This window comes from Lepus europaeus, chromosome 7 (assembly GCF_033115175.1).
Source record: "Lepus europaeus isolate LE1 chromosome 7, mLepTim1.pri, whole genome shotgun sequence".
Lineage (NCBI taxonomy): Eukaryota > Metazoa > Chordata > Mammalia > Lagomorpha > Leporidae > Lepus > Lepus europaeus.
Genome location: NC_084833.1, coordinates 54,819,845 through 54,838,465, shown reverse-complemented (window position 1 = coordinate 54,838,465; position 18,621 = coordinate 54,819,845). Strand labels below are relative to the sequence as shown.

General features: G+C 52.7%; 3 protein-coding genes across 7 annotated transcripts in view; 1 reads left to right on the top strand and 2 right to left on the bottom strand.

The window, feature by feature from the left end:
- SBF2 (SET binding factor 2) overlaps positions 1-4,442 on the bottom strand; it is a 544,097-nt gene extending 539,655 nt beyond the window's left edge. For 3 of the 4 annotated variants that reach the window (XM_062196513.1, XM_062196514.1, XM_062196516.1), the window contains exon 1: positions 4,242-4,442. In XM_062196513.1, coding sequence (XP_062052497.1) covers positions 4,242-4,296 — 55 coding nt within the window. In that variant the 5' untranslated portion in view covers positions 4,297-4,442. The remainder of the gene's footprint in view (positions 1-4,241) is intronic. The other variant, XM_062196515.1, reaches the window with a different exon arrangement.
- Positions 4,443-11,190: 6,748 nt separating this feature from the next.
- Positions 11,191-14,767, bottom strand: LOC133763745 (uncharacterized). Its single transcript, XM_062197503.1, has 3 exons — positions 14,627-14,767; positions 14,403-14,539; positions 11,191-14,306 (listed from the first exon to the last, which is right to left on the bottom strand). Exons 1-3 carry the CDS (start codon positions 14,765-14,767, stop codon positions 13,727-13,729), a joined length of 858 nt encoding a protein of 285 aa, XP_062053487.1. The 3' UTR covers positions 11,191-13,726.
- A 1,098-nt stretch (positions 14,768-15,865) lies between these two features.
- Positions 15,866-18,217, top strand: ADM (adrenomedullin). Of its 2 annotated transcripts, none has more exons than XM_062196512.1 (4): positions 15,866-16,031; positions 16,474-16,592; positions 16,742-16,891; positions 17,121-18,217. In XM_062196512.1, exons 2-4 carry the CDS (start codon positions 16,495-16,497, stop codon positions 17,434-17,436), a joined length of 564 nt encoding a protein of 187 aa, XP_062052496.1. In that variant the 5' UTR covers positions 15,866-16,031; positions 16,474-16,494; the 3' UTR covers positions 17,437-18,217. The 2 variants fall into 2 exon arrangements, with proteins under 2 accessions (XP_062052496.1, XP_062052495.1); XM_062196511.1 differs by having other exon boundaries at positions 17,118-18,217.
- The last annotated feature ends 404 nt before the right edge of the window (positions 18,218-18,621 follow it).

Sequence of the window (18,621 nt, the reverse complement as noted above, 5' to 3'; positions counted from 1 at the left end):
ATGGATACTGGCATGTTGGATTGAAATCAGAGATGCTGGTATGAATTCATACTTTTCAATATATACAGAAAAATAAATATATATGTAAATGTGTGTGCACAGATACATATACACATACATAATCTTCAGCTCCAACAATTAACAGGGTATAGGAACAGTAACAATACAACAGCAATAAACACTAGCACTAAAGTCTCAGCTTCTAAATGGCCTTCTGCAGCAAAAGAAATCAGAGTTCCCTACAGAAATGGCTGATTCCAGAGCCAGGAATAATACAAGATGAACAGGAAAAATACAAGATGAGCCATGAACATCTTCTTGTGCCAAAAAGTAAAGATGTGTTCAAAGGAGGATGGGGACATGTCCTAAGGACAAGAAAACCAGCTTGAATGGGCTCCCACTGACCAAATAAGAAACAGGACAAACATCAAAATAAATGGTACAGAGCAAGTGATTAGCCTAGCAGGTTAATAAGATGCTGGAATCCCACATCAGACTTCTATTCGCAGCTCTATTCCTAAACTTCTATTCCTATCTCCTGACTGCAGCCCCCTGCCAATGCAGCCCTAGGAGACAGTGGTGATGGGTCAACTAAGTAGCTTCTCTTGGGAGACCTGGATTCAGTTGCCAGTTCCTGGCTCTGGCCCTACCACAGCCCTGGCCACTGTGGACATGTGGTGAGTGAACCAGCCAATGGAAACTCTCTCTCTTCCCCTCAAATGATTTTTTTAAAGATTTATTTATTAGCCGGCACCGCGGCTCACTAGGTTAATCCTCCGCCTTGCAGCACCGGCACACCAGGTTCTAGTCCCGGTCGGGGCACCGGATTCTGTCCCGGTTGCCCCTCTTCCAGGTCAGCTCTCTGCTGTGGCCCGGGAGTGCAGTGGAGGATGGCCCAAGTGCTTGGGCCCTGCACCCCATGGGAGACCAGGAGAAGCACCTGGCTCCTGCCATCGGATCAGCGCGGTGCGCCGGCCGCAGCGGCCATTGGAGGGTGAACCAACGGCAAAGGAAGACCTTTCTGTCTCTCTCTCTCTCACTGTCCACTCTGCCTGTCAAAAAATAAAAAAATTTAAAAAAATAAAAAAAAAGATTTATTTATTTATTTGAAAGGCAGAGTTACAGAGAGCAGAAGCACAGGGACAGGGAGAGAGAGAGAGAAGAGGTCTTCCTTCTGCTGGTTCACTTTCCAGATGGCCGCTAAAGCCGGGGCTGTGCCGATCCAAAGCCAGGAGCCAGGAGCTTCCTCTGGGTCTCCCATGTGGGATCAGGGGCCCAAGGACTTGGGTCATCTTCCACTGCGTCCCCAGGCCATAGCAGAGCGCTGGATCAGAAGTGGAGCAGAGGGCACTAGAACTGGCGCCCATATGGGATGCCAGCACTGCAGGCAGCAGCTTTACCTGCTACACCATACCACTGGCCCCTCAAATGATTTTAAAATGAACAAAATGAATATTGTATCCCCCAAAATTCATATGCTTAAGACCTAACCATATAGTGTGATGGTATTAGGAGGTGGGGCTTTGGGAGGTAATGAGGTCATGAGGGTGGAAGCCTCATGATTAGGATTAATTCATATATTAAGAATACCCCATATAGCTCATTTGCCCATTAGGCCATGTGAGGTTAAAGAGAGAATGTGCTATACGAAAGCTGGCTTTCATCAGACACACACCCAATCTGTTGGAGCCTTGATTTTGAGAGTTCCTAGCCTCCAGAACTACAAGAAATAAATTTCTGCTGTTTAGAAGCCAGCCAGTTTAAGGTATTTTTGTTATAGCAGCACAAACAAAGATAAATCCTAACAAGATATAATTTCCTAAGAAAACAAAAAACCATGAATACACCGGCGCCGTGGCTCACTAGGCTAATCCTCCGCCTTGCAGCGCCGGCACATGGGGTTCTAGTCCCGGTCGGGGCGCGGGATTCTGTCCCGGTTGCCCCTCTTCCAGGCCAGCTCTCTGCTGTGGCCAGGGAGTGCAGTGGAGGATGGCCCAAGTGCTTGGGCCCTGCACCCCATGGGAGACCAGGAGAAGCACCTGGCTCCTGCCATCGGATCAGCGCGGTGCGCCGGCCGCAGTGCGCCATCCGCGGCGGCCATTGGGGGGTGAACCAACGGCAAAGGAAGACCTTTCTGTCTGTCTCTCTCTCACTGTCCACTCTGCCTGCCAAAAAAAAAAAAAAAAAAAAAAAAAAAAAAAAAAAAAAAAAACATGAATACATGTAGATATCTGTAAGTGAATGCACTATGAGCCTATGAGCTCAGTGAGAACAAGATATTTACACTGTTTCAAAGTACTCCTCATAAAACTATTAATTATGTTAACTTTATAGTGGAAGAGCCTGGCAGACGCTGGTTATATCACACAGAGTGAAAATCTCCAGTAATGAGACAAGGTAAAAAGGCACACCACCTGATTGGAAGAAATGACCATCATGTCTGTGACATTCCTTCCCTAGTGTACAACCTGTACACTGACCATGAGAGCTGACAATCCCAAGCTGAAGAACATTCTATAAAGTAACTGACTTGTAATTGTCAAAAGCATCAAGGTCATCAAAGTCAGGGGAAGATAAAGGAACTGCTCCAGACAGGAGGACACGAAAGACACCTGACAAATGAAGTCAACAGAGAACACTGAACTGAATCCTCCTATTAGTGAAGACATTAAAAGCATCAACAAAACTCTTAACCATCTGAGAAGTACACGGGCTATTGTATCAGTGTGAATTTCCTATTTTGATGATTGTACTGATTATATAGGTTGAGTGTTCTTATTCATAGAAAATGCACACCAAAGTGCTCTGGGATGAGAAGGCATCAGGTCAGCAACTTCCTCTTAAATTGTTCAGGGAAAAAATTCTTTGTATCATACTTGCAACTTTTCTCTAAGTTTGCAGTTGTTTCAAAATTGTTCAATGTCGCTAAAGACTGATCAAGGTTAAACACAGTATTTCCCCACACTGTTGATCTTGGTGTAAAGTGGTCCCAGACTATGCAAAATTACTGGGAAATAAAAAATTGGGGGGGGGGGGGACAGAAGGTATTTTAAATACAGCCCAACCCCTTCTCTGTAACAACTGACCTCAATCAGGTCCTGAGTGGTGATAAACGATATAGGAAAAGTTTGTGCTAAAAGAGAGGGGGCAGTTCTTGGAAGAGGAACAACGAAAGGGCAGCGGACCAAGAGTGGGTAGAACAATGGTGTTCTGCAGCTACCAATGGCTGTAGTCACCAGCAAAGCACAATCTCAGCATCTCCTCTGAAAAACGAAGGGGGTGAAGAGCTGCTTATCTAAAATTCCTTGCAAGTGTGAGACCAGCAATGCTCTGAAATAAAAGTGCTTCCGTAGAGCAGTTTGTTGTTATGCTGAGCTACATACAGTAGTAATACAAAGGAACACAAAAAGAAACGTGCATGAACTCTGAATTCTCTTCAGCTGTGAAAGTGCGTCCTTTACAATGCAAAACGCAAAGCATCTGCCAAACTGTTCCTAGTGAAGAAAATTTCTGACCAATGAACTTGTGAAACAAGATCACCTTCGGCGGTCAGGGGCTGTCCTTAACGAAAAGACAGCATTTCATTACTGAAACGACCGGCCCGTTTGTCCTGAAACAACACAGAGTATTTCCTATTTCCTAGAAATGCCTGCAAAGCGCAAGGATCCTTTCTCTGGCCCGGTACCCCGCGTTCACGGGGACGGTCGCCAGGCCCCCAGCGGCTCAGGGGCGAGGTGGCCCTGGACGCTGAGCACTTCCTTCTGCAGAGGACGGCCCCCTGCGTCACTCATTACTCACTCAGGATGCGGGGCACAAGTTTGGCCCCGAGGAACTCAGCACAGTGGGCTCCCGCCCTCCCAGCCCAGCGGTCCAGGGCCCAGTCCCGCCGGCACGACGGCGCAGCCCCGGGACCCAGCCGCCTCCAGAGCGGCGGTCGTGGTCTGGGACCCTCCCCGGCTGGCTGGCCGGCGCGGCCCCGGCGGCCGCGGCCTCCTCGGCCGCCGCCCGCCCCGCGGGTCCCCCACGCCCACCGCGAGGCTCGGCGCCGCCTAGAAGGCCCCACGCCGGCCGGCCGCCGCCCGCCCGCTCGTTCGACCGCTCCTTCGCGGCGCGACCCGGCCCTCCCCGCCTCCCCGCTCCCCGCCTCCGGGCCCGGACGCCCGGCCCCGCGGAGCCCACTGGACAGCAGCCGGGGGGCGGAGGCGAGAGGCCCGGGGGCGGCGCCCTCCCCGCACCCTTACCTGGCTTGTCGTGGTCGTAGCCTACCACAATAAAGTAGTCGGCCAGCCGGGCCATGGCCGCAGCCGCCGCCGCCGCCGCCGCGCCCGGGACGCGAGTGCCCGTCGCCGCTCTCGCCGCCGCCGCCCACCCGGCCGGCAGGGCTCAGCATTTTCCCTGCAGCGGCACTAGCGGCAGCGGCGGCGCTTCAGCCATGTTTGACAACCCAGGCGCGCTGTGCGCCTGCGCCGCGCCGCGCGCCCGCTCCTCCCCGCCCCCTCCCGCGCGGCCCCGGGCCCCGGCGCGCACACACACCCTGGGCGGGCAGCGCGGGCGGTCGCCCGTGGCCGGGTGGGCGGCCGGGAGTGTTCCCGCCACGCGCGCGGCCACCGAAGGTCCTGGAGGCGCTGGTCTCTGAGTCCTGGCTGCTGCCTCGCGGGCCCCCTCCCCTGTGTTCCTCAAAGCAGGGGTCCTTCCTTCCGCTTCTCTATTCTCTCTTTTCTGGATTTGGGAGAAGGGCCTGGGAGGGTTGAGGGGTCACTTGGAAAGTTTGCTGTTTCCGCCGCTCACCACCACCACAAAACTAAAGATTCTTCTGCCCTGAACTGGAAGCGAGGAATTCGCAGCGCCGGAGCTTTCGCGGCGCGTTTCCTGTTTATGTTGTGCGGGCCGGAATGTCAGGGACTGCCGCCGAGCGGGCGGGGGCGGGCAGGCCGCGGGCTTCGGCGCGGGGCGGCCGGCCCGGGCTTCCCCCGGGGCGCGCGGGGGAGCCGGATTCCGCCGAGGCACGCGGCATCCCCGGGAGCCTCCCTGCGGAGCCCCGCCCGCCGCGGCCCGCTTCCCCCGCGGCGGTCCCAGGACGCCTGCAGGTGCTGGCTTCAGGTTTCCCAGCGCAAACGCGGAATAAAGCGAATTCGTTTGCCCCACCATGCGGCCTAGGGGTCATTGAGGTCGCTTCGGTTTTTTTGTTCTTGCTGCGCCTTCTGTTAATCATTTCGAATTTGGTTGGCGCGACGCTCAGATGAGCTCACTTTGTCATTTGTTAATACCCTGTGAAGTTTCAGTAGTGGAGAGCGAACAAAGGGGAGACTTGAAGTTTTTGGACGCTCACTAACCACTACAAATTGACATCTGCATATCAAAACGCTCAGTAACCTATCTGGGATATAGTGGGTGTTTAACAAAGTGTGAATGAGTACCTGTGCAGGTTCCCCCAGCTGCCAGCCGGAAGCCGCAGAGGCTGGAATTCTGAACTCAGAACCCAAAGGGTTGGGGTTCCAGCTCCTGAAGACTGACTCTGCTTGACAATGAATATACTTCCCTGTGTCACACTTTTCTTCATCTACACACTGTGCTAAAACTGAAACTGAGCAAGTACTTTCTACAACCTCATTTGTGCGTTGCTAATGATCAGGCAGTCAGCTTATTTGCAGGGGTGGAGAGAGGATAAATTGTTCTTGAAAATAACTGACCAACTCCCGTCATGTCCCATGTAGAAATCCCCTCCATAACTTCTCTAGGAACTCACCGTCCAACTTGGTCACTTTCAGGACAGGGTAATTTGACTTCCCTGGGAGGCAGCCTGTTCCACTGTCTAATGGCCCTATTGTTACGAAGTCCTTCCTTATTATGTCAGAGTTGTCTTAGTGTTAACTTTCCCCGAGTCTGCTCTCCAGAGCTTCTCAGAAAGAAATAAAATGTACAGAAGTACTTCCAAAATGTCATGGAATTACATTAAGAATAAAGGAGAGCTGGTGTTGTGGCACAACAGCTTAAACTGCTTCCTGAACACTGGCATCCTATCTCAGAGTGCTGCTTTAAGTGCTGGCTTCTGATCCCGCTCCCTGCTAATGCGCCTGAAAACGCACCAGAGGATGGCCCAAGCGCTTGGGTGACCCAGAAGGAGTTTCAGGCTTCTGGATGGATGCATTTGCGGCCATTTGGGGAGTGAACCAGCAGGTGGAAGACCTCACTCTCTGTCTATATTTCTGCCTCTCAAATAAATAAATAAATCTTTAAAAAATAAAAATAAGAATGCACATCCTTTTTTAGAATGCACATTTTCCATTAACTTTTTGAAGTATCCTCATATCTTTATACTTATTAGATCTTTGTATGACAGCCATTGTATAATGGTTTTTAGTACAACTGTCATAGTCCTTCCCAGTTTTACCTTTTTTTAAAAAAATTAAAAGAAAATTCACATATCACTTAATTTTTTAAAATTTTTATTCATTTGAAAGAAAGGAGCCAGCATCATGGCAGGGCAGGTTAAGCTGTCACTTGCAACACCAGCATCCCATATAAGCACCAGGTAAAGTCCTGGCTGCTCCACTTCTGATCCAGCTCTCTGCTAATGTGCCTGGGAAAGCTGTGAAGATGACCAAAGTACTTGGCCCCTCAGGAAATCCAGATGGAATTCCAGGCTCCTGGCCCCACTCGGACCATTGCAGCATTTGGGAAGTGAACCAATGGATCCATCTCTCTCTCTCTCTCTCTCTCTCTCTCTCTCTCTCTCTCTAACTGCATTTCAAATAAATGGTTCACTACCCAAATGACCACAACAACTAGGACTGGGTGAGGTCAAAGCCAGGATTCTGAAATGAAATTGTGGGTCTCCCACATTGGTGGCAGGAACCCAACTACTCAAACCATAACCTGTTGCCTCCGAGGATGTACATCAGCAGGAATCAGGATCCAAACCCTGGGAGCCAGGACTCAAACCAGACATTCTGACAACCCAATGGTGACTTAACCATTGTGCCAAACACCCACCCCTGACCTTTTTTTTTTTTATTTTTATTTATTTATTATTTTTGACAGGCAGAGTGGATAGTGAGAGAGAGAGAGAGAAAGGTCTTCCTTTTTGCCGTTGGTTCACCCTCCAATGGCCGCTGCAGTCGGCGCATCGTGCTGATCCGAAGCCAGGAGCCAGGTGCTTCTCCTGGTCTCCCATGCGGGTGCAGGGCCTAAGGACTTGGGCCATCCTCCACTGCCTTCCCGGGCCATAGCAGAGAGCTGGCCTGGAAGAGGGGCAACCGGGATAGAATCCGGCGCCCCAACCGGGACTAGAACCCGGTGTGCCGGCGCCACAAGGCGGAGGATTAGCCTGTTAAGCCACGGCGCCGGCCACCCCTGACCATTTTGAAGTGTACATCCACAATGTTGTGTAGGTATCATGTCTATGTATCGACCAAAGCATTTCATCACCCAAAGGAAAGCCCCATACCTATTATGCAGCCACTCCCATTCCTCCCTCCCACAACCCCTGCCAAACACCAATTCGTTTTTTGTCTCTGTGGATTTACCTATTTTTGATGTTATGTATACATAGAATAATGCAATACGTAACTCTTTGTGTCTGGATTGCTTCATTTACTATATTGTTTCCAAGTTTCATCCATGTTGCAGGATCAGTATTTCCTTGTGCCATCATATTGAAGAATCAATACTTCCTTCTTTTTATGGATGGATAGGATTCCATTGTATGCATAGACCTTATTTTGTTTCTCTACTGATGGCCAATGTAGCGTTCTTTCCACCTTTTGGCATTGTGAATAGTGCTGTTGTGAACATGCGCACACAACTCTTTGAGCATCTGTTTTCACTTCTTTGGGTTATATTTTTAGTGATGGAATTACTTGACATAAGTAGGGTTTTTTTTTTCCAAGTTTTACTTTTTTATATTATTTGAAAGCCAGGATGACAAGGGCGTAGTGGGGGAATCCACTGGGTTAGTCCCCAAATACCCAGAACAGCTGGGACTAGGCCAGGCCAAAGCCAAGAGCCAACAACTCCATCCAGATCTCTCTCGTGGGTGACAGGACCCGAGTATTCAAGTCATCACCTGCTGCCTCTCAGGATGCACATTAGCAGGAAACTGGATCAGAAGCAGAGCTGGGACTCGAACCCAGGCACTCCAATATGGGATACAGGCATCCCAAGCATGCGCTTAACCCACTGCACCACAATGCCCACCCCTTTTTAAATTTTTTGTAAGTTAGTTTGTTTTCAAGTCTAGAATCAAATGTCTGCCTTTAGTTGTAGTTCATCTATTAAGAAAAGTAGATGGCCTGGGGCTGGCATTGTGTCATACTAAGTAAGCTGAGCCTCTGCCTGCAGTGCTGGCATCCCATATGGATACTGGTTCCTGTCCCAGCTGCTCCTCCTCCAATCCAGCTCTCTGCTTAGGGCCTGGGAAAGCAGCAGCAGATGGCCCAAGTCCTTGGGCCCCTGCAGCAGTGTGGGAGACCTGGAAGAAGCTCCTGGCTCCTGAGTTTGGGTCAGCTCAGTTCTGACCATTGCAGCCATTTGGGGAGTAAATTAGTGGCTGGAAGACCTTTCTCTCTGTCTCTCCCTCTCTCTGTCTGTAATTGTACCTCTCAAATAAATAAATAAAAATCTTTATGTGTATAAATACATATATTTAAAATAAATAGTAGATGGCCCGTCCACTGTGAAGGGGTGTTTCATGGCATAGGGAGTTTCACACGTCCCAGTCATAGCACAAAGGCACTGTGTGTATGTATACGCATGGGAAAATGTTTGACACACACTCACATGCTTTGCTTCTCAGCACAGCTGCCAGACTACTGAAACTGATAAGCCCTGACCAAGCAGCCTAATCACTGAGGTTGGCAGAGGGCCAGTCCATCCCCTCGCTAACCACCAGCACCTTTCACCCAGGAGTGAGGGAGTGCAGCCAGCCCAGATTTGTTTTACCGAAGGCTGGCAGGGGCGGGGAAGAGGAAGGCCATGCAGCACAATAAAGCATATGCAACAAATGCCTTCTTTTTGTCTCTAGAAGACAAAACGGAACTGATTATCCCCCGAGTGAGGCTTATCGGCCCGCTGCGCCTACAGTGGGCTGTTGTGAGGTAAGCGGTTGATGTGCACAGTCATTTCTAGGGCTTCCTGTGGTTAGCCACTATGGTTCAGAGTGGCAGGATGAGAGTTAGACTTGACCAAATGTCCGCAGGCAGGCCTGGGGCTTCTTCAGATCGCCTCTCCCAGCACTTAACAGAGAAGCCAAGTAGCTGTGGTGGAAAATTCCCTGATTTACGGCCAGATCTCCAGCTACTCAACTGCCTAAGCAAGAAACCTCATGATTTTTACCCTTGACACCTGCCTCTCTCTCGGCCTCACATTCATCATCCAGTCCTGCGGCTCCTACTTCCCAAATACGTCCTCTTTGCTCCACCCTCATGCCACTAGTCCGAGCCATTGTCACCTCCCACTTTGACTATAGTAATAGCTTCATAACAGTTTTCCTGCTTCCTTGGTTTCAGGCTTTCTATACAGGTAACTTAAGGCTATAGACCCTTTCTGAAAAATTAAATTAGCAGAGCAAACATGCTACTTCCACCTTGAGCAGGCAAGAGGCTTCGAAGCCGGCAGATGGGAAGTGTCCCTTGGTTGCTCTGACATCTGTGGTGGATGAATGGCTGCATCTGGACATTAGCAGCTCCGGCATAAATAGGTACTGTAAGACTCTGCAAGCTGCTTTTATTTCGATTGCATGTTTGGTGAGCAGACTGGCTATATAATTTGCAGAGCCTAGTGCAAAATGAAAATTCAGGATCTCATGTTAAAAAATTATTAAGAATTTCAACTGATGCGCCTGGGAAGGCAGCAGAGGATGGCCCAGGTGCTTGGGCCCCTAGACCCATCTATATGGGAGACCCAGAAGAAGCTCTAGGCTCCTAGCTTCGGCCTGGCCCAGCCCTGGCCATTGCAGGCATTTGGGGGAATTAACAAGCAAATGCAAGATTCTCTCTCCTCTTCTCTCTCTCTCTCCCTCCCCCCCCCCTTTGCCTTTCAAATAAATAAATCAATCTTAAACAAAAGAAAAATAATTTCAAAACAACTTCAGCAGAGCATGAAACCAAGTGCAGGCTCTTCTGAGTTCAGGTCCTGTGCTGGTGAACAGGGTGCATGTCCATGAAACTTGCTCTGTTGGTGTGGTTTAGGGTGGGCTGAGTTCGTGGAGGAGGCTGGGAGAACGGAATTTATGGGGCACAGGGGTCTAGGCCCTCTCTTATCTCTGCCTCCAGTGTACTGTCTCTCATCTATTCCTCTCTAATCCATCTACAACATTCAATTAGCCAAAACAATCTTCTAAATAAATATATATCAGATCATATCTCTCCTGGCGCCAAACCTGTCAATAGCTTCCCATGTCACCAAGAATAAAGTGCAAAATTTTCAATATGTCCCAAAGAATGCTATTAACTCTGACAATTTCTTTCTTTCTTTTTTTTTTTTTTTGACAGGCAGAGTGGATAGTGAGAGAGAGACAGATCTTCCTTTGCCGTTGGTTCACCCTCCAATGGCCACCGCAGCTGGAGCCAGGTGCTTCTCCTGGTCTCCCATGGGGTGCAGGGCCCAAGCACTTGGGCCATCCTCCACTGCACTCCCGGGCCATAGCAGAGAGCTGGCCTGAAGAGGGGCAACCGGGACAGAATCCCGTGCCCCGACCGGGACTAGAACCCAGTGTGCCGGCGCCACTAGGCAGAGGATTAGCCTGTTGAGCCACGGCGCCGGCCCAACTCTGACAATTGCTTTAATCTCATTCCATCGCCAATCACTACATCCCAATGAAATGCACCTCCTTTCATTTTCTCTAACATACCAAATCCCTTGCCATCCCTGAGTCCTCCTTTGGAACACTAGGTCCCCTTAATCTTGTTTTGTTTTCTTCTTCAGATCGCTTACCACTGTTTACAATTACTATTTATTCCTATGAGAATTTATTCCCACCTGGTTACCTCATTAAATTACAAGCTGATTGAGGGTAAGAATGATGTCTGCCTTGGTGATTATTATTGTATGAGCACATGCTAGGCCTATAGTATATAATCAGTAAACAGTTTTTGAAAGAATGAATGAAATTTCACATCCTGCAAGCCCCATACAAAAATTGCTTTTTCTTTTTCCTTAATAAAAAAAAGTTTTATTTAATTATTTGAAAGGCAGGATGATAGAGAGACAGAACCAGGAGCCGGGTACTTCATCTGGGTCTCCCACGCAGGTGACAGGAATCCAAACATTGGACTATCATCTGTTGCTTCCCACGCTCATTAGCAAGAAACTGGATTGGAAGCAGAGGTGGGACTTGATACCAGGCACTCCAACAACGGATGTGGGTGTTCCAAGTGGCAGCTTATCCTGCTGTGCCATATCACTGCCCTTCCAATAATTCTAATCCGATGGTACAGGATCCCTGCCTGGAGGTAACAGCAGGTTGATTGCTATAATTAACACCAGTCGCTTTAACTAGGAATGACCTCAAATTATCTACTTATTTCCGTTCTCCTTCCTTCATTGTGCTATCAGTAGTAAAGTTCTCTTGATGTAGTGCTTCTTTATGGTTACCCCCACTTCTCTACGTTCTCTTTCACAGGTTCTGAAGCAACTTAGCTTCTTTAAGGGAGGTTTGCTTTCTGGCTTTATGGTATACAGGCACCGATTGTTTTCTGTTTTGTGCATGACTGCAAAAATGAGGCAGCAAAAGCATGACTCTTCTTTATGCTGATGCTCTGCAAATTTTTTTTTTTAAAGTTTATTCATCTAGTTAAAAGGCAGAGTGACAGAGAGAGAGGGGCGGAGGTAGAGAGAGAGCTATCTCCCATCTACTGTTTCACTCCCCAACTGTCCACAACAGCCAGTTCTGGGCCAGGCCTATGCCAGGAGCCAGAAATGCCATCCTGGTCTCCCACATGAATGTCAGCGACCCAAGTACTTGAGCCATTCTCCACTGCCTTCTCAGGAAGCAGGATCGGAAACAGAGGAGCAGGGACTGGAACTGGCACTCGGATATGGGATGCGGAAGTCCCAAATGGTGGCTTAACCCTTTTGCCTACCTCTAAAATATTATGCCCTAGAGGAAGGTTAACTGTCCTCCCTGTCCCCACCACTCCAAACCAGATAGAAATCAAAGACAAAGAAACACTTTAAAAAATTATATATAAAGCAGTCAGAGTTTTGAACTGCAATTGTATGCCTATGTTACACTTCAGTGGGTTTGTGTACGTGCTCATTTTTTGGAAAAAAATGTCTATCTTTTATTAGCTCTTTAGAGTAGTCCAAGATTCAAAAGAGAGCGCCCTGGCCTTTGCATCCTGCTTTGCTTGTCCTGCAAGGGCCCAAGGCTAACTGCAATCCTTTCTGCAGACCACTTTGTGCTATGACCCCAGGATGCATCTTGAACTTTGTTTTCAAGAGAACTTTGTAAACAAGCCCTCAGTTTCACAGGCATTTTGAACTATATGAACAATAAAAACATCATAAAATTTCCTGTTTGCAAAAAAGGGGCATCTGAGATACTTACGTAATGCACTTAGCTATTCACATTTCAGTTATCCTTATTCCTATCAGTTAATGTTACTTACTGTTTCTCTTACTGCTTTCCTGAAAGAGCTGAGTGTGGGTCACTCAGTCACTGGCTTTAGCGACTGTGTCCACAGTGTTAGCTGAAAAACCGCCACCACACATTTTTTTAAACTCAGAACATTACTAAGAATAAGGCTTGGATTTAGGGCCTAAAAATAATTCAATTGGAATGTGAAGAAGAAATTGAAACATCATTACGCAACAGGCCTCCAGCATATGCATACTTACGTCTGGATATAGGATGTCAGGAGATACATATTTATCACAGGGCTTTGGGGGTTTGTCTTCTGACAAAAAAAGCAGACCTTCATTTACCAGGATTGCTTTTCTTTTCTTTTTTCTTTTGTGTTTTTTCTTGCAGGGAAATTTTAAAGATGTTTCTTCCTCCACTTCCTTCCTTCCTTCCTTGCACTGTCCGTGCTCAATGTGAATCTACAATCTCTGCAAACTTGAATGGATGAAACTGTTAACAAATCACCAGGGAGCAGCCCTGGGACTGGGGTGTTTCCTTCTAGATAGGACCAGTGAACCGACAAGGCAGTCTAGTGAGGGGTGTTTTTTTTTTTTTTGGGTGGGGGGGGTTGTTTGCCTTTAACCATGCTTAAGTAATGCAATTTGAGATTCCACGAAGACAATAAAAAAAAAAAAAAAGCCCAGCTTTGGCAAATTCCTCATTTTTTTTTTTTCTACTCAAACTCCTGGCGCTTTGGGGGGTGATTTGGGGGAGCGCTCTGGCCTCTGCGGCCCACCCATGTAAATGCAAATACACACACACACACACACACACACACACGCACCAACACTGTGGGTTTCCCAGCAAAATGCTCTGAGCCATCAACCCAGGCCTTTACTTAAAGAAAGACTTGGTTTGGTTCTTTCTAAGTGCCAGAGCGACGACGCGCACCCAGGCTGGGAAGGCTCACCCCAAAGCCCTCAGGGGGCAGTTCCCGGGTCAGCCGCGGCAGCGCTGGCCAGTGCCCCGAAGCCGAGCGGCGCTGAGCAGCGGAGCCTCGCCACTCCTGGCTCTGCTTTTCTCGCCGACGTCGCCTGCACTCCAGAAGTCTGCACCAGTAACACACTTCGCGAGCCTTCCCCCGGACCGAGAGCTCAGCCGCCCTCACCGGATCCCGGGCTTTCCTGAAGGGCACAGCGAGCAGGCAACCAGGTGCAACCGCGGGCGGCTTCGCAGGAGCAAACCCCCAGGGCTGGCGCGGACGGGAAGGAACGAGTCCAGACCACGGGACCTTCCTTGGCTGTGGGCCGACGCCCAGCTGCCCTTGACCTCTCCGGCAGTCTGAGGCGCGCGCCGGAGAAATGAAAGTAAAACCCGACCTGGCGCAGACCCAGAGGGAAGCTGGCGACAGGTAGGTGACATCCTCCGAGGACCGACACACAGCCCGTCCTGGCCGGGATCGGTGCGAAGAGCCCGCCCTACAGGGCACAAAGTGAAGGGAAGACACAAGACAGGAGAGGGGAGCGTGGAAACATCAGTGAGTCCGGGCAGGCTTCCGGAAGGGGCAGACTCGCCGCAGTACCTGCGGTCTTCGGTGCGCACCGACCAGCTGCTGCCCGGTTCGCCGCGCGGCACCCCTCTGCCCTTCGGCGTCGCAAGTCCTCGCAAAGTCACAGAGTGGCGTCTGCACCTCGCCCTCCGCTGCAAGTCAGGGCCGCTCAGGTGACGCCCTCGGGGAAGAGCCCTGAGAATAAATAACCTCGGGGCAGTCACTTCTCATTTCGGTGCAAATGCCCAGGGTCCCTTTCCCAAGAAAAAGGCGGCCAAGCCAGCAGCGCACCGTGGCCGAGTTCCCGGAGCCCAGCGCCCAGCAGCTTGGCCCTGGGTCTCAGAAGCGTGCGGCAGAGCAGGTACGGCCCTGAGAGCCCACGTTCTCGACCGGGACGCTAGGCAGCAACGTGACCATTCGCGCGGCCGCTAGCTAGGCGGCGAGGACAAGCCGCCAGTCTGGCCAGGGGTCTCTCCCGCTGGTCGGTGGGCTTCGGGACAAATTGCAACGCGAACGCCAGACACCTGCGTGCAGGGCGCTGAACTTTTGCCTCCCATTCTGCCTCTGGAAGAGAAAGACAGCGAGTCAAGAAGCTGTGGCGGAAGCGCAAGGCAGGGGGACAAACGTGTTTGGGCCGATTCTTCGTGATCAGGCATAAGCCCTCGGGCGGGGGCTGGGACGCTCCTCCCCGCCTCGACGGGATGGTGACCCCAGCCTGGAAGAATCCACGCCGCGCCCCAGTTTGCCCTACTCGCTGGCGGGGCCGGGGTAGGGCTCCTTGCTTCCCACCTTTCCCGTGACTTTGGGCAAGGGACTTCTTTCACCTGAATTTTTCAGTCGTCCACGGGGGCAAATGGGGAACGCGCTGTCACCCTCCTCCCCTCGCTCAGGTTTCACGTGGAGATCAAAGGAGAGAGGGCCCTGTCTGCTCCTAAACCATAAACGAGGCATTAGCGGGCGCCCCGGCAGCCGAGCCTCACGTTTGCAATGGGCGAATCGAGGCGGCAGGGCACTCTCAGGTTATCACCTTATAAGGCATAATTGGATGACACGCGGGGAAACATCGGCTATTCCTGTATTTCCAAAGAGGCACGTCAATTCTGAAACTTCACACATTTACCCCCTCCCCTCCAAATCCAATTATCGATTCAGCCGCTGCGAGCTTTGCGCGTATTGTGAAATCTTAACTAGCTCATCCCAAACCCCCGAGGTCTGGTCGTCTCTTGGGAGCCGAGGAGCCCCGGCTCCTCGCTGCTGGGCTCTGCTGTGCTCCTGGACCCTGCCCCCCGCGACTCCGCGGGAACCTGGGGTCGGGGCCAGGTCAGACGCTGAGCCGGCAGGGGGCGCGTTGCGCCTGAGGCGACGGCTCCCCAGTCCCAGCCATCCGCTCCGGATCCCCCACTAGTTCTTTCAGCTCCCTGCTGGGAGACACCCCCCCTCCCGCTTCCAAGGCTGCATAGATCCCGGGATAAGGACCCCAAGGGGCTGTGCTTACTCTCTTTTCCGCCGGACTTGCCATGTGAACCCTGCGCCCAGCGAGTTAGGGCTATGGCAGTTTCTGCACCAACCTGGAGCTCTCCTCTTGAGTCTCTGAGCTCGAGGGACTCGCGCTCTCCCCCCACCAACCCCACACCTACAGGCAAAGAACGCGCGCGCCCGAGCGCAGAAGCGCGCGCGCCGGAGGAACAAGAGGGAGGGCGCGAGGGCAGCCCAGGCCCCGCCCCCCCTGAGCTCTTATAAAAGCACAGGAACCCGAGCTGGCCACTCAGTGGTTTCTTGGTGACACTAGGCGGAACAGCTCGAGCCTGGCCACTTCTGGCTTCTCACCGCAGTCGCGCTTGGACTTGGGGGTTTTGCCGCTGCTAGAGGGACGCCTCGGACTTGCTGCTCTTAGAACTTGTCACACCACCCTTTCAGCAGGTAGGTGCCGCACGATCAGCGGGATACAGCCGGCCCTTGCTGAGGCCCGAAGCTGGGAGCGCTGGGAACAACCCACTTGGGGGAGGGGAGAGGGGTCCTTGGCGGGGAACACCTCACATCCCGGGCGCAGCTCGTAGACACAGCAGGAGCGCCAAAGACCAGCTCCCCTCCGCTCCGTCCGCTAAGTCCCACGAAGTTGAGCAGGAAACCTCTGGGAACCTGGCGCTGTGCAGCGGCCTCCCCTGCAGAGCCTGTCACCCGCCCCCACGGGTGCAGACGCCTCTGGCGGCCTCTCTGCGCCCCGAGGAGATAAGCGCCCGAGCCAGGCTGAGCGCGCGCTGAGCCCGCCCGCGCCAGGGTCCCCTCCCGCCCTGTGCGCCCCGCCCGGGCCTTGCAGATGGCCTGGGTGCTCACGATCCGCTCCTCTTCTGCCTTTTGCCAGGGTCTGCGCATCGTCGTCGGGATGAAGTTGGTCTCTGTCGCCCTGATGTTCCTAGGCTCACTGGCCTTCCTAGGCTCGGACGCCGCGCGGCTCGACGTGGCGTCGGAGTTCCGAAAGAAGTGAGTCCCTGGCAGCGCCTTGCCCTGTCCTGGTACCTGGCAGACGAGGGAAACGGACGGCTGGTCCCCAGGGGTTAGAAGCGAATGGGCCGGGCAGGGCCGGGCGGTCGCCTGGACGCACGCGAATCCGGTCTGCTTCTGTCTTCCAGGTGGAGTAAGTGGGCTCTAAGTCGTGGGAAGAGGGAGCTGCGGGACTCCAGCAGCTACCCCAGCGCGCTCGCTTCAGTGAAGGCAGGGCCTGCCCAGACCCTCATTCGGCCGCAGGACGTGAGAGGCGCCTCGCGCAGCCCGCAAGCCAGGTAACCGCCGCACGCAGCTGGAGACCGGGGTGCACGCGGGGCGGGGGGGGGGGGGCGCTGTCTCTCCCCACCATTCCGGTCCTGGGCATCGGCAGGGCTGGATTGCAGCTCTGAGGGCCGGGGAACTTTCTCTCTGCCTCTGGTCTTAGAATGGCTCCCGTCCGCGGTGTCTGGGGCCACAGCCCTGCTGGATGGGGTCTCAAGTTGCCTCTCTTTCGCTCCCCAGCAGTGCGGACGCCGCCCGCATCCGAGTCAAGCGTTACCGCCAAAGCATGAAAAATTTCCAAGGCTCCCGCGGCTTCGGCTGCCGCTTCGGGACGTGCACGGTGCAGAACCTGGCGCACCAGATCTACCAGTTCACCGACAAGGACAAGGACGACACGGCCCCCCGGAACAAGATCAGCCCTCAAGGCTACGGCCGCCGGCGCCGGCGCTCCCTGCCCGAGGCCGGCCGGGATCGGACTCTGGTGTCTTCCGAGCCACAGGCGCGCTGGGCTCCGAGCTCCCGGGAGCACCGAGTGCTCGCCACCCTCCTTAGGATTTAGGCGCTCGTGGCAGCAGCGAGCGGTTGGGCGCGCATCCCGCTGGCGCCTCCCGGGGCCGAGGGCTTTGCGAGCCGGATGGGGACTGGACTGAGACAGCCCTGCACAGACCCCACGTCCGGGAGGCAGCGCCGGGCAGCCAGCCCTGTCTTTGCAGCAGCTCTTCCTCCTCCTCCCCCATCCTCCTCCTCCTCCGGGCAGCGCCGCCTTGGCCCTGATCAGGCCTGGGCGCCCCAAGGGGGCAGAGGAATCCGAGGGAGTGTTTGCCAGGTTCACAGAGAGGAGAAACTGAGAATTACACGCTTGGACTCCAAGGGCAAGGGTCTGAGCCACTGCCCGGCCCGCCCCCAGACCGACTTCTCACGGGTGGCACCCCACGGGGCGCGAGCCTCCTATTACTTGAACTTTACAAAACCTAGAGAGGAAAAGTGCAATGCGCTATGTACATACAGAGGTAATTATCAATATTTAAGTCTGTTGCTGTCGAGATTTTTTTTGTAACTTCAAATATAGAGATATTTTTGTACGTTATATATTGTATTAAGGGCATTTTAAAGCAATTGTATTGTCCCCCTCCCCTTTATTTTAAGGTGTGAATGTCTCAGTGAGATGCAATATGGTTGTTGGAGCGTGTGTGTGTGTGTGTGTGTGTGTGAGAGAGAGAGAGAGATTACCTCTTGTGGAAGAAGGAAACACCATGTCTCAGTATAATCTATTTACATAAAATGGGTGATATGCAAACAGCAAACCAATAAACTGTCTCGCTGCTGATTCATTCTCGCTCACGCGTCGAGCGAGGGCGGCTGCCTCTCGCAGTGGTGCGCCCGGGAGCCTCGGGGTCCCGACGCCAGGCTTGGGGAGGCGCGGCGCGGGGGCGACCTGGCATCTCTCCATGCCGGCTGTGCTGTCGCGGGCTGTTCTCCACGTGGGGAGCCCAGAGCGCCGGTCCTGGGTGCGAGTCGGGGCTCCGAGGAGGCGCGGGAGGTCACTGCCTCGCGTGGCGGCCAGGGCGGGCCGGGTAGGGTGAGCCCCACCGCGAGGCGCGCCCGGACTCCTCGGGTTGCGCAATGGCTTCAGCAGACTTGCGGCAAATCCAGGTTTACCGAACCCTGCGCGCATCGCGCGTCGGAAAGTTGCAGCGGTCTCCGGTCTCCGAAGCTTTGCGAGCGCCGCGCGCTTGCAAGTGAG

What these genes read in the sequence shown, in the direction of transcription:
- LOC133763745 (XM_062197503.1), bottom strand. Translation starts at nt 14,767, where the DNA reads ATGCCTGATCACGAAGAATCGGCCCAAACACGTTTGTCCCCCTGCCTT. An exon ending in CCTGCACGCAGGTGTCTGGC is followed by an intron (nt 14,540 to 14,626) that starts GTTCGCGTTGCA and finishes CCGCCTAGCTAG; the next exon opens with CGGCCGCGCGAATGGTCACG. An exon ending in GCTCCGGGAACTCGGCCACG is followed by an intron (nt 14,307 to 14,402) that starts GTGCGCTGCTGG and finishes ATTTATTCTCAG; the next exon opens with GGCTCTTCCCCGAGGGCGTC.
- ADM (XM_062196511.1), top strand. Translation starts at nt 16,495, where the DNA reads ATGAAGTTGGTCTCTGTCGCCCTGATGTTCCTAGGCTCACTGGCCTTC. An exon ending in GCGTCGGAGTTCCGAAAGAA is followed by an intron (nt 16,593 to 16,741) that starts GTGAGTCCCTGG and finishes TCTGTCTTCCAG; the next exon opens with GTGGAGTAAGTGGGCTCTAA. An exon ending in TCGCGCAGCCCGCAAGCCAG is followed by an intron (nt 16,892 to 17,117) that starts GTAACCGCCGCA and finishes TTCGCTCCCCAG; the next exon opens with CAGTGCGGACGCCGCCCGCA.